The sequence below is a fragment of the Odocoileus virginianus genome, chromosome 11 (assembly GCF_023699985.2).
Source record: "Odocoileus virginianus isolate 20LAN1187 ecotype Illinois chromosome 11, Ovbor_1.2, whole genome shotgun sequence".
Lineage (NCBI taxonomy): Eukaryota > Metazoa > Chordata > Mammalia > Artiodactyla > Cervidae > Odocoileus > Odocoileus virginianus.
The window spans coordinates 18,543,440-18,556,979 of NC_069684.1; the positions used below are offsets into that span (position 1 = coordinate 18,543,440).

The following is a 13,540-nucleotide window of genomic DNA, read 5'->3' on the forward strand; positions in this document are numbered from 1 at the left end:
AGTACATTTTCTAAGGAAGAATTCATTTCAATTTTGCCAGTTAAACCTGTCCTCCTACCCCCAGCTGCAGCGCCTCAAAATGGCTCATTTGTGCTCTATTTTGATGGAGGTTCCTATAAAATTGAGACCTTAAAAGTTAAAGACCTCACAGGGGGCATGTGAATTTTTCTTCCTACCACAAACAACAGTAGCCCCGCTCCGGGACCGCTTCTGTTCCAGACCCAGAAATTGCTCTTCCCTCCCAAGCCTCCTGGAAACTGATGGATGGATCTACCTCCCCACAGGCTGCTGGGTTCTCAACCCCTAATAAGACCCCGCTGGTCAGAAATCCTGTGCAAACTCATGCTCCTCCCGCAAAGATCTCACAAAAGAAGGAAGGAAGGGACTGAGGAAGGAAAGGAGAAAGGAAAAAGAGAGAGACAAGGAAGACAGACATTCAAACCACAATGACATTTTCCTAGAAGCGGTAGACCCTGTTGGCTCACAGCTGTGTTACGGGCATTGTTAACACTCATTCCAGAAAGGGGCGAAAGGCAGAAAACCATTACAAAATGAACCCCCTGCACACACCATCCATCTCCAAACCCAGCCATCTATACAGTAAGGCATCTGGTGCGCCATAGCAAATGGCTGTTTCAGTCTGTCTCCAGCCTTGGGTTTCCCAAAGAGGGTAAGATTACTCCTTTCCGCCAGCTGCTCAGCAGCTAAACTGTTTCCAAGTCTCTCTGCATTCCAAAGCTTCTCAGCCCCAATCCTGATCTGTTTCCCTGATTGAAAGAAATGGCACAAGGTCCCTCCATCCAACTCCACCCACCTCCCCCCTCCACAACTCTTTAATTAGGAGAAGACTAGTTTCCCTGAGAAACCCACAAGATACCCACCGGTACAGACTAAATCAAGAGGCTCAAAGGAGCCCTCTTAACAATGTGATAGAAAGAAAGGTGAGCGCCTGTTAACTAATTTCCCATCCCTGGATGACTGCAGGTGTGGCTGTCTCCCTCCCCTTCCTCCACCGCAGCCCTCCCAGCACCTGCGTCTCTCTGGGTTCTGCCTGCTAATGCGGTGCTAAAGTAATCACTAATTGACTGGAGCCTAGAGTGAAAGGACTCTCAAATGTGAGGCAAAAGGGAAGTGTTAGGACAATGGAAATATTTAGGACTTGAGGCTGTCTACACCTGGTCAGCGGGGTCATCAGGTCACTGTTCAAAATCCAAGATGCCCCCGTGGGCTGTGTTCTGTCTATTCAATGGAAATCCATTGCTACGCCGGTTTCCCGCTTGCCTCGACCCCACCCCCCCCCCACCCCGCCCCACATCCAGGAGGACTCGATTTTGAAAAATCGACCCCGGTATTTGGTCGCGTAGGTTGATTCCTAGACGTCTTGAAGACTCATGGTGCTCTAATCCCCAGCTCGTTCAGCCTACATTCTTGCCTTAGCCCCGCTTTGTTTTTGGCGTGTCGGGAGGGAGGTACCCCTCGCTTTGGTATTCCTTCATTTAACTTCATCTCACCCGGGCTTTACTAGTAATTCTTCTTCCTGACCAGTTTCATCATTCAGATTCCTTTAAAAGACATTCACCCTGCCTTCTAAACAAACAAACCCATCCTTGATGGAGCCAACCTCTGAGCCCCAACGGGTGAGCGCAGGCTGCGCTGAGTGCCAGCCGCGCCTTCCCCTGTAGGACAGTGGGTACAACCCGCTGCCCGCTCCATTTCTCTCTCGGGCGCACAGAGTTACTAAGTCCCTCCCCAGGTCGAATTTAATTAACAACAGCCGTCCAGGTACAGACCTCGTCTCTCTTGAGCCTGCCACGTTTCAAGCGCTCTTCCAGGTCCGCTGAGCGCGGGGAGCAGGGCCAAGAGCCCAGAGGGGAACGCGGGAAGGGGGCACGCGGCGCAGGGACCCGCCGGCTGCCTCCAGGCTCTGTGCCGGAGGAGCCGCTCCCAAAACGTGAGAATCGCTGAGAGTTAAAAATTCACAGAAAGACTTGTGCCGCCCGCGTGGGAGTGAGGGTGGGGTTAACACGGTCTTCCCAAATTCTTGGTGGGAAATGGGTATGCGGAAGAAGAGGATTTATAGTCTCCGGGCTCCGTCTGCGCTCCCGGCGAAAAAAGTCTGCCCGGCTCCAAACAAGTAGGAAACTGGCTCCAGGCTTGGCCAATCCCAGACCAATCGGGATAATAAACTAGGAAGACGAAGGTGGACTGGCAAGGTGGACGGAGGGAAAGGGCTAAGGCACAGGAATGCCGAATGCGCCGCATGGTGCCGAATGCGCCCCTCTTTTGCCCTCTTCGCAGCTGCGACCTGCACTTGGAGCGGGTGGACGCGGTGCAGGCGAAGCTGGCTCCCCGGGGAAGGGCCGCCCTGTCTGCACCTGCCCCCCCACCCCCGGGCGAGCCCTCAAAAACCCAGGGCACGCGGCGGGCTCGCCCCGGACGGTGCGCCGCCCGCAGGTGCGAGGCAAACGCTTTTGGAAGCAATTCGTCTTCGGTTCTCCCGGGCCACCCAGGCCGGCGCCTGCCCTGGGGGCGGAGGAGCTCTGCCCCGGTGGCGGCGAGGTCACCCAGGTCGCGCTCCCAGACCCGAGGACGCCGCTCCCGCCTGGCCCCTCCTGGCTCTGCTTTTCCGCGAGGATGGATCGCGGCCAAGTGAGGAAACCACTCGAGTAGGTCCTGCCTCCTCTTCTCAGCCCCGATTTCTCTTCTCCCCTGGACGCGGACATGGGGCCGCTCAGTGCAGAACTTCGCCCCTCACTCGCTCCACCTGCCTGCTCTTTGTCTGGGTTACATCGTTAATCCATCTCCCTGAGCGCCCCGAGACTGCGGCTTTCCAGGCGGGCTCCCCTCCGCCCTCTCCGATGTAGGCATGGGAACCGAGGAGGCCCGAGCAGCGAGCCCCTCGGGCGCCACGGCCCCCGCCGCCCCGAACGAGGCACGGCCGCGCTCACCAGGGTTTCCCCAAATTACCTCTGACTGGTGCGCAGCTCGGGCCGGATGGTGGGACAGGATCCTCGCGGAGGGAGGGTCCGAAGCCCCAACGGGCGAGGCCCAAATCTGCCAGCGGGACCAACCAGTCTGACCTGTAAAAGTTGGCCCGCGCCGGACTACATTTTTATGACTCAGGGAAAGAGGCTTGCGGTGTTGGAGGCTGCTGTTTGAATATCTGTATCGGAATCTGATGAAATTTCAATCTCTCTGTATATTTTCCCCCCTTTTAACCTCCCCTGGAACCACAAGAAAAGGCAAGAATGGTTAAGAAGAGCAAATCGCAGTTCCAGAGTTGAAGAGAACTCCCGGCTGGGAAATGGGTTTACTCCATCCTTAAGATACAGCCTGCAAGAGTTTAAGGTTGGGGGCGAGGAGTCGGGGCGACCAGGGCAGGGAGAACTCACCCCACGCAGGAGCACCCGGAAGGGAAGAAGGCTAGTGAGGCGTCCTGAGACGTCCTTTGCCCAGATCCTACCAAATACAAAACCAAACAGCCTTGCCCACAGCTTCGGGGTCCACTAGAGCTGCAAGATAGATTTTTCTTAGGACACAAGTAAGAGATGGATGACCTTCGCCCCCGGCCTGCTTCCCATTCACCATCCCTAGTCTGGACCGGGCCAATCAGTCCTTCCTCCCGCGGGATTGGGCCGCTCTCCAGCCAACATTCTCGGATGTCCGTTTTCCTTTCCTCGGTGCCCCGGGATAAGTCTACTTGTGAGATGGGCCAAAACCGAAAGCAAGGGGCAGATAAAACGCCGCACCCCCACAATGTCCCTCATTGTTCCTAAACATCTTGGCCAGCAAGAGGGGCCAACAGGACTGGAACCGCTGGATTCAGGGAGAAGAGAGGTTCAGAGGAGGAAGCTGAGAGGTCACCGCACCCAGCGCTGCCCAGGGTCAGGCGCTGTGGGGACTCCGGCCTTGGCAGCCCTGAGGGACACAGCGAGCACCACCCAGACAAAGACAGGCTGTGTGGGGAACAAGAGAAACCAGCTACCCTAAATCGTGGGCCAAGTAGCTGGGACCCATCAACTTAGAACAAGGTCGTTTCCTGAACCCGTCTGCCCACACCCACAAAACAATGACCTCCTCTGGTGCTGGATGTGACTGAGGAGCAAGGAGCCAGGGTTTGAGTTCCTTAGAAAACACTGACCTGAAGCAGGAGGGGGCGCTGCCCAGGCGACCAGTCCAAGCTTTAAGTGGGGTGGGGGTGGGGGATGTTTTATTTCTCTACCATAAATTGCTCTTGGATTGCTCCCAGCCTCCTCCTTCCAGATTCTTCCAAGCTTCTTGCTCAGGCCAATGCCCCTCAAAGGGATGAAGACTCCCAGCTTGTCCCAAGAGAGCCTGAACCCAGCGCATCCTGATCAGGTGACCCAGGGGCTGTGGGAGAGAGGCCGGGACCTGCTCTGCAACCTCCAAGCGGTGAAGCAGGGGGACAGGGAGCGCCCTAGACCAGGCCGCCCAGGAGCAAGCATTGTGTGTGTGGTGGAGGTGGGGGAGGGCTGGGGAGTATGGGAGCGGATAGGGTGTAAGGAAGAGGACTGCCGAGAGAGAAATGATTACATAACTTAGTGATGTTTTCCTGAAGGGAATGCGCCTAAACCAAGCGCTCAAAGCAGAAGACCAAACTGGATTCCAACCCCTACAATGCCCCTAGAGGCCAGGGCACCAGAGGCACTGAAGTAGGGGGATCTCTAGACCTGTGCTCCATCTGTGGTGGCTCAGGGTGAAGAAGCAGAAGGTGGCCGTGGTGGGGATGGGGGGATGGGTAAGCCTTCCAGTTGGTGGTGTGGAGGGACCCGTGTTGAAGAGCTTTTCTCTTCTCCAACCCCCCCCCCCCAGGTTTAAACACCCACATCCCAGGATTACCCTGCTCCCTCCCTGAGGCCCAGGGGCATGTCCACTTCTGCATGGAATTTTTAGTTTACTGGGTCCTACATCCCAAGAAAGAGAATGCTTGAATATATATGCCAGAGGGGACTAGCCCCCCTCCTTCCCTCCACCCCCAGTTCCCAGCACCAGCAGCTTAATAGCCAGAAGCCAGATCTGCTGCAATGGGTGAGAGAACAATCCACATACATCCCCAAAAGAAAAAAAAAAAAAAAGCTGATCCCAATCTCCAAGGGGATTGGTGCCCTCAATTTTGGCCAGTGCCGCCTCCAACCTAGGCCACAGAACCCGGGCAAGACAAAAGGAAGGACAGACCACCCCCTCCTAGTTCAGCCTTGCCTTGCTGGACCACCCTGGAATGAGAGTCCCCTTCTCTACCTCCTTAAGTTTTCCACACTTCGAACCCAGATGCTGAGCCCTGGCGAACTGTCACTCTGAGGGTGAGTTCTAGGCATTTTAGGAAATCGAGTTCCTGATTATGGAATCAAAGTTGTCTCTGAGTAAGAAAAACAAAAAGTGAGACCATCTGAGAGTGTGTGTGAGGCATCCAAAGAAAGGCTGTCAGAGCAAAACCCTCTGTATTATGTTGCAGTCCTAACACAGGTTACCTATGGACCACGGCTATTAAATCACAGCTGCACCCAGTAAAAGGACTCAGGAAACACACACCGTCGTCCACTCTCACACTCCCCTCACTTGCACAGTGAGTGACAATCAGCTTAAGTTGGAGCACATTTGACAGGGTTTGTGTGTGTTCGAGGAGTCTGACAACCCCCTCCATCCCTGCCCTTGGTGGATGAGGGGAGTAAGGAGTCAGGAAGCCCCCAACACCTTCTACAGACACATCTTAGCAGTAAACTCCAGAAGGCACAGCGCAGACTTAGAATTGTCAACAATTGACCGAAAAAGACACAAAAGATAACTGTAGGATATAGTCAAGGAACAACCTAAATAGATTTGAGTGAAGCTATCCTCTTCTAATCCCTTCTCACAAACTTCTTAGGAAGTCGCGGAGTCGGGGCACACTCGCCAGCCCACCTTTGAGGTATTGCTGGGGCAGAACCTTGTCATGGAGAGCCGGGGCGCAGGAGGGCGCGCTCGCGCACCGTAGTTCGTAGGTAGGTACCATCCGTGGGTGAGCCGGCTCTGACTTAAACCTCAAGGATGTAGCTACCGCTCCACGTAAGTAGTCGCAGGCGGAAACCCCTCGGCGAGTAGAGGGAGGAAGCCCTTCTTCTCTCTACCATGCCCAGGGGCGTTCTGCGGAACCCTAGAGCCTGCGGAGCAGGGCTCGCGCGGCGCCCGCCACGCGCGCGCGACGCCACGGGACCTGCTCTGGCCTCTGCACAGATTTTCCACCGAAGACTCACCCTTTGCGAGTGAGAGACAGAAACAGATTCCCACCTGGAAAATCCCTGCGCGCGCACGCACACACGTACTCACACACACACACACCTGAAGATTAACAGGCTCTGAGCTCCGGCCACCTTCCTAATTTCGGGCGCAGGAAAGACAAGCGAGCGGGCGAGCAAAGCGCCGTTACGCTCTAATCTCTTCCCTTCCGAGTCCAAGCCATCCCGAAACCTGCCCTCTCGTGCGCCAAGGATGTACCCCGAGTTCAGAACTTCGTCCTGGTGCTCCCCCCTCCCTTCAGTCCTCGGCTTGCTAGAATATGGCGAGTGGATTTCCTCACTAGGAGCTGGCAGTTCCCGGCGGCGCAGGCGGCGGGCGCTGCGGACAGCATTGGCTGGGGACGCACCAGGCGCGCACACCCTGCGCGCGGGGACAGAGAGTGTGGCCTGGGCTTCTGTGCCGCCAGCCCCGGGGGCGGGGGACGCGCTCTCCAACTTTTCGCCAGCTGGGGTGAAGTTGCACTAGCGGTACTGCGAGCTTTGACTGTAGCCCTCCCCGCCCCCCCCCCCAGGGGGGGCGACCACCCCAGGACTCTGGCCTGGCCTGGCCTGCAGCCTTTTCCCCTAGCGTCCCCAAACAGCACTCTCCCCCACGCTCCTAGAAAAGCCACGGGCTGGGGATGCGGGGTTCGGTATCCCTCGGTTCGCCTCAAGCACCATCCCGGAGGCGTTCACTTTCGGCCCCCAAAGCCAAGGGCCAGGCCCTTCAAACGCACTCTGGCTGGTGCCCCTGCCCTGTGACCGCCTCTGCGCCCCGGCCGTCGGCCCCTCGCCCCGCCCGTCCCCTCCGGTCCAAGCTACGCGCAGCGTTCGGCCCGCCCCAAACCGGCCAAAGCTGCTGGCTGTCTGGCTATCAAATTAAATCAGCGAGAAAGGGGGGTGTCTTACGTTGCATCGGCACACCAAGCATCTCCGGGAGCCCCTTGACAGCCCCCTCCGCGGGGACAGCTGCGCTCTGCATCATCTCCGAGCGAGAGCCAGCGAGTCGCAGTCTACGGAGATCTCTCGCTCAAGCTGGATTCAGAAATTGGAAAATAATAATAATAATAATAATAATAAAAACACCCAACCAGACCGCCGAAGTCACGGTGGAAGCGGACCCTCCGCTTCTCCAGCAAGATTCCACAGGCTGCCTGGCCCCCTCCCCCTGCCAGTCCCCGGTCTGTTTCAAATCCCTTTGATCTCCCTCTCCCGGGTTGGTGCACATCCCGGGTTGAGGAGACGCTGTTGCTGCAGCTCTGGCTTTTTTTCCCCCTCCTCCCTCCCCCGCCCGCTTCCCTCCCCCTCCCGCTCCACCCTTGGCTTGCCGGCCGCCGGGGAGGCCGCGGTCACCCAGGCATTTTGATTCATTCACACTGCAGGAACGGCCGTGACGTCGCTTTCCGCAGGCAGGCCCGCCCTTCAGCCAAGCCCCCCACCGGGCAGCAGGCGGCGGACCCAGGCCGGAGTGAGGGTCCCAGCGCCCCAAGGGAGGCCGGCCAGGCAGGAGGGCGGGACCGCATGGAGTGGGGCGGGGCCTCGCGGGCCTTCCCCCTCCCGCTGCCCGCGGTGCGCGCTCGCGCCCTGGGTATAAATACTGCGGCTAGCTCGGCCGCGGCAGCAGGTGTCCCGGACGGCGGTGTCCGGGTCTTCGAGGGTTCCGTGGGTTCCCCCGAGGAAGGGGGGGGGGGGGGTCCCGGCCCCAGCGGGCGGCTCTTGTCCTCTCCGCTTCTCCGTTCGAACCAAAGGGCGGGGCAGGCGCCCCGAGGCCGGGCCGCTCGGCGGGGGTCTTCCCGTCGCGCGCTCTCGGTCCCGGGCTTCTCCTGGCCTGATGATTGAGCGCGCTCCGTAACTAGATGACTCCATCCTCCTCGTCCTCGGCCTCCTTCTCTTCTCCTCCAGCCAACTCCTTTCCCGCCGGCGCTTCCCAGTCCTTGCTCTCTCTCCCCCGCGTCTGGCTGAGGCCGGGCCAGGGACAGCCGGTACTCTGCCCGGAGCGCGCGAGTCACGCAGCGGGCGGCGGCCGTTAGTGGAGGGCCGCCAGGGACTGCGCGCGGAGGTAGCGGGGCGCGGACCCCCGGGTGCGCGCCCCCGCACACCTCGGCCTGCGGCTCCCAGCGGACTCTTCGGTCCTCCTCCGCCCCGTCCCGGCCGCTCTGCCTGCGTCCGCCTCGCTCGTCCTGCCCTCAGCCCTTCGAGACCGCCCTGCCTCACCCGCTGTTACCGCGGGTGTTTTGAACAATTCCCCACCTCGTGCGTGCAGGGCGGCAGCGCGCACACCCACCCTGGGGCTAACGAGCGAAGGCGCGCGTGTTATGGTATTTACATACAATAACACTTTACATACCATAACGCTTATGGTATTTACAAGACACACACAAACACCAATTCTCCGCGCGAGGTCCTGGAGGAAATAAAACAGAAGGCCCATCGATGGGACGGGTCTCCTCCAAGTGCTTCATCAGCTTCTCGACGCCGCCTGACTGAAGGCGCGAGAAGCCCATCCCCCTGCATTAGGACCCTCTCCGGATCCTAGGATCCTATCCTAATAGGCGACTCTCCGGATCCCAGCCCTCGCAACACCGCCACTCTGAATTTCGTTCCAGAGACATGGACAGACGTATGATCCCAGCTTAGTGGGGTTTGGCTCGAGTGGGAAGGGGAACTGGGTGCTCTCTCTCCAACCATCCAGCTTTTTCTCCTGGTGTTGCCCACGAAGAGGGGATAGCAGGACTGGTGAGGGACAAGCGTGACAGTGGGCGAGCATGGCATGGCTGTCAGCGCTTAGCATTTGTCTTCAATGAAGTCGCACTGACTTCTGTGTGTCCTGGAGCTCGGTTGGCATCGTCTCTTGCCCTGCCTACCTGCGAGGCAATTCCAGTGCACAAGATGCCAAGAACCAGGTAACATTTTCAGAGTTTACCAGAATGTTTTCTACGAAAACTTTTGCTAGCAATCACGAGGAAATGCCAGCCTCGTTAAGAAGCAAAGAAAAGCAAAACAAAACATCTTGTACATAAACCTCTTTCTGTCTGTTCAGTGAAGAGGGGGGGAGGAGGAATCGTAGAATTCACTGCTGTTGCAGGTGCTTGGAGACTGTTTCTCTCACAAACATTGCTAATGTGTTTATAAGCTCTTAAATTCGTTTGAAAAGCAATTGGGCAATATGTATCAAGTCCAGAAACTATTCATACTCTTTAGCTCATGTCATTCCACTTTTGAGTGTCTATTCTACTGAAATAATAAAATTCGAAAAAAGTTTCAGACAAGAAGATGCTTAAACAACCCAAATATTCAATAAAAGAAAAATAATGTTATACAATTATTGAAACTAATTATGAAACCTAGCAACATGGAAATGCTTGTGAAATACTAAAAATTTTTAAAGCAGGATGCAATATTGTATGATTGTAAGTATGTAAAAATGTTAGTCAAAGATAAAAGCAGTGGTAATCCCATTGTTGGCTAGGGTGTGAGGGAAAATTAGAAAACAGTTTCTTGGTAGGTATGCAAAGAGGAACAATGTCTTCTGAGGGCATTTTGGCAATATCTTTTATAACCTAACAGTGTGATGGATTTGACCTCATTCATATAAAAATTTGTCCACACAAAATAATCAAGAATAATATCTATAATGATATATGTTTATAACATTTAAAGAGGATAATCTATATATCCAACAATAGGGGATTATTAGAGTATATAATGGAATATTATAGTCATTTGAAAATACAACAGGATATTTAATAATGTAGAAAAGTGTTCCAGATTTATAAGGAGGTGAGGGAAAAATGAGAATGTGAAGCAGTATGGACTTTAGGATATTTTTTAAACAAGCGTAGATAGAAATATATGCTAAAATACGAAAGTGGTTATCTGTACATTACAATTTTTATTTTCTTCTTTTTGCTCTTTTCAGTTTCCTCGATGAGCACATTATTTTATAAAGCAGAAAAAAAACTAATATAAGTTGTTTTTCAAAAACTTTGGGGAAAAACTGGAAGAAAATATATTAGAATGCTATTTAGATGTGTATTACGGAAAAAAGTATATTAGGGAAATGTATTTTAAGGAATTTTTTCTTTTCCAAATTTCCTGTAAAGTTGATATATGTTTTCAGTAATATTAATGAAAGATAAAATATTTATATGCAGTGAAATGTGAGGCATATGCATAATTACTTCTATGATTTAATATTATAATTTTTAAATGCTCTCTGCAGCTCCTGCTCCCCTTGAATGAACCTGCCTGGGTCCTGCCCTCTTCTCACTGCATGTCATTAGCCTGTCACTGGATTGGGGGCAGCATTACTGCGGTGGGGACTCTTCTGTGCCCAGGGCTGTTCAGGGGATGCCACTTTCAACTCTACCCAATGGCACAAGAGCCCTGGGAGACCCATTCTGCTGTCACTTCTTGACTTGTGAGCAGCAGTTCCCCCAACATCCCTCTGTGTCCCCATAGGTACCCACAAAGCAGCTCCACCAATAAATACCCTTTTTGCATTCCTATAGTTCTCTAGAGGTATTTGTCTCCTGGTATGAGCTGAATCCCACTCCCAAGGTCTTTCACTAACACCTACATCTGCCAAGGTATTTCAGTTTCCTCCTGGGCCCTTACCTGTCCCATCTAATAATGAATCTCCAGTTTAAAAAAGAAATAGCTTCCCTTAAATGTACCTTTTAGTGCCTGCCACTACAGATAGCAATAATAATAACATCAACATAATAACCTGTGGTGGTAATAATAACAACCAATATTTACTGAAAGTATAAAACTGTGCCCGGCACCAAGGTAAGAGCTTCTACCTGTGTAATTCCATCTATTATTCACAACAATTTCATAAGTGGCATTGGAGGGTGAAAACACTGAGGATAATGGGCTAAGCTAGTCTCCCTGCCCCAACCCCCCACAGAATGGAAGAAGGACTAGTTCCCACAGAGAGCAGACAGTCTACTGGAATAGCTCAGGAAAACTATCGAGGTGTTTGGACTTAAACCTCTGAGCTAACTCAGGGCTTTTCCCACTGAAGGCTGTACACAGCTTGCAGATGACATCCCAGGAGCAATGGTCCTCAGAGCCTCCTCAGACCTGTGCCTTTTAGCTACACCCCAGCAGGAGGGCAGGTACCAGCCACCACTCATGGCTGGTGGCCATGTGGCTTTCCCAGATCTAAAGTTCTGTCAGGGCAATCGGTCAATAGTCAGGAAGAGTATCCAGTACTTTCTGGACATTTACATATTACATTTCTGGGAACCAAACCCAACATGTCAGTGGATCCAATTCTGAGGGAAGACTCTCCAGAAACTCAATTTAAGAAAATGATTAAAGCTTGCATTTGTCTAGCACTTTACATTTTACAAAGTTTCTCCACATATTTTATCTCATTTGATCTTCATCATCATGCCAGGGCTTGGGTATGACTATCAGGAAACGGAGAAGTTAAGTGGTTTGCCTAAGGTCACACTGCTAATAAGTTACAGAGTCAACTGGAAATTAAATCCAGCCTTTGACTCCCAATCTGGTGCTCTTTCCACTGGGCACAGCAGACTTGTGTGTCTTCTAACCCTTGCATTTTAGGAACTTCACAGAGTGGGAGAGTTCACCCTCAGACGCCAGGAATCCTGAAGCCCCGTCTCTTTTCCCGCTGAGGGACAAATTCACTGCCTCTGCTCCTTGTCACCCCATCTCCAGTGATCTCCTCCTTGTCCTTATTCCTCTCAAACCCTCTTTTATCATTTGCATTTCGAAACTGTTTCCTTAATTATTCTCCTGCTGTTGGAAACCTGCTCTCCCTGTCTCTATGGCATCCTTTGATTTATCTCTGTCTGGATAACAGCTCCCCAATTCTCCTTGGGGAATTCAATTTTCATTCATTTTTCTGCTGGGCTAGATTGATATAGACCCTCTGCCCTGGTCCATATTACTCATCCCAGCAGAGAAAACCAGGGAGACCAACCCTTAGCCCAGCCCCTAGGGAGCCACTGTCTTGTTCAGGGAGCCACAAGGAGTTCTCCAATAAAAGGACAGGGGCCTTTGCTCTTCTCCATCTGTCCACCCAGTCCTCCCAGTCATTTGTCACAGGCCTCTTTTGTGAGCCCACCACTTTGTCATTTGTCTCTTTCTCTTCCCAGAATCTTCCAGGGATCTCTCCCCCCAGGGATGCTGATCAGTTGTTGCTCATCTTAAACCTGCCCTGTGTCCTTGACACAGGAATTTAAGGGACATGGAAAAGAGATGGTCCTGTTCTTGGACATCTAACTCTCAAAACGAGATTATGAGTCAGTAAGTAGCTGAGAAACAAAAGTAAAGGGCACTGGGATCCTTAGAGGAAGAAGGAAACTGACAATAGCTAACACTCATATCACCTGCACTACTCTAAGTGTTCGGTATACATTAAGTCATTTAACCCTCACAAATCCACTGAGGCAGGAACTATCATTATCCCCATTTTATAGATGAGAAAACTGAGTCAGCACAGAGCGGTCAAGTGATGTGCCCAAGGTTGCACAGATAGTAAGCAGTGGGGCCAGGTTATGGTCATAGGTAGTCTGGCTCTATTGCTAGCACCATGAAGTAACTTTTATTTGAAGGCCCCTGGGCATAGTCTGGTGGTAGAACAGGATATATCACCGAGCGAGGCCAAGTCTTCTGAGATCCATCTGTGCAGCCATAACACCCCATGGCCTATGTGTATGGGAAGCAGGGGAATGAATTGAGGAATTTGGTTTCATTCTAATCTCAGAGTTTTTTCTTTTTATTTCCTATACAAAATCTAGGATATTTTAGATTATTTCTTAATTTATGTATTCACTAAATACCCATTGAATGCCAGCTTCTTGCTGGGCCCTGGCAGACAATGACCCAGAGTGCCAAGTGCAGATTACCTTGCTTCACGATTCCCAGCACACCTGTGGAATAGAGTCAGCTAAGTTCCTCAGGGACATCTGCCTTCCTTGTACTGGGAGGGAGCAGAGCCTGGGTTAGCAGACATTTGGGTTCTGGGCTCAGAGTACCTAAATTCAAATCCCAACTGTGTACATCCTAACTTGGGTAACCTTTGGCAAGTCCCTTACTTTGCCTTCTCAGTGGCTAAATAATGGTAGTATTGTCACAGATGGTCACCTGAAGCAACTAGGAACCTGCATCATTATTGTATCCCCTCTATAGTATTTTGCCTGTTTTACTTTTTATTCTTTGGCATTTATGGGAGAAACCAAGAGACAAGAAATTCTTCAGAATGCTTTCAAGTAAAGACTGGAACTTAGGAG

General features: G+C 52.6%; 1 protein-coding gene across 1 annotated transcript in view; it reads right to left on the bottom strand.

The window, feature by feature from the left end:
* The window catches only part of LHX4 (LIM homeobox 4), a 43,968-nt gene extending 36,592 nt beyond the window's left edge, over window positions 1–7,376 (bottom strand). Inside the window, exon 1 of the mRNA XM_020868834.2 lies at window positions 7,182–7,376. Coding sequence (XP_020724493.1) covers window positions 7,182–7,257 — 76 coding nt within the window. The 5' untranslated portion in view covers window positions 7,258–7,376. The remainder of the gene's footprint in view (window positions 1–7,181) is intronic.
* Between the last annotated feature and the right edge of the window lie 6,164 nt (window positions 7,377–13,540).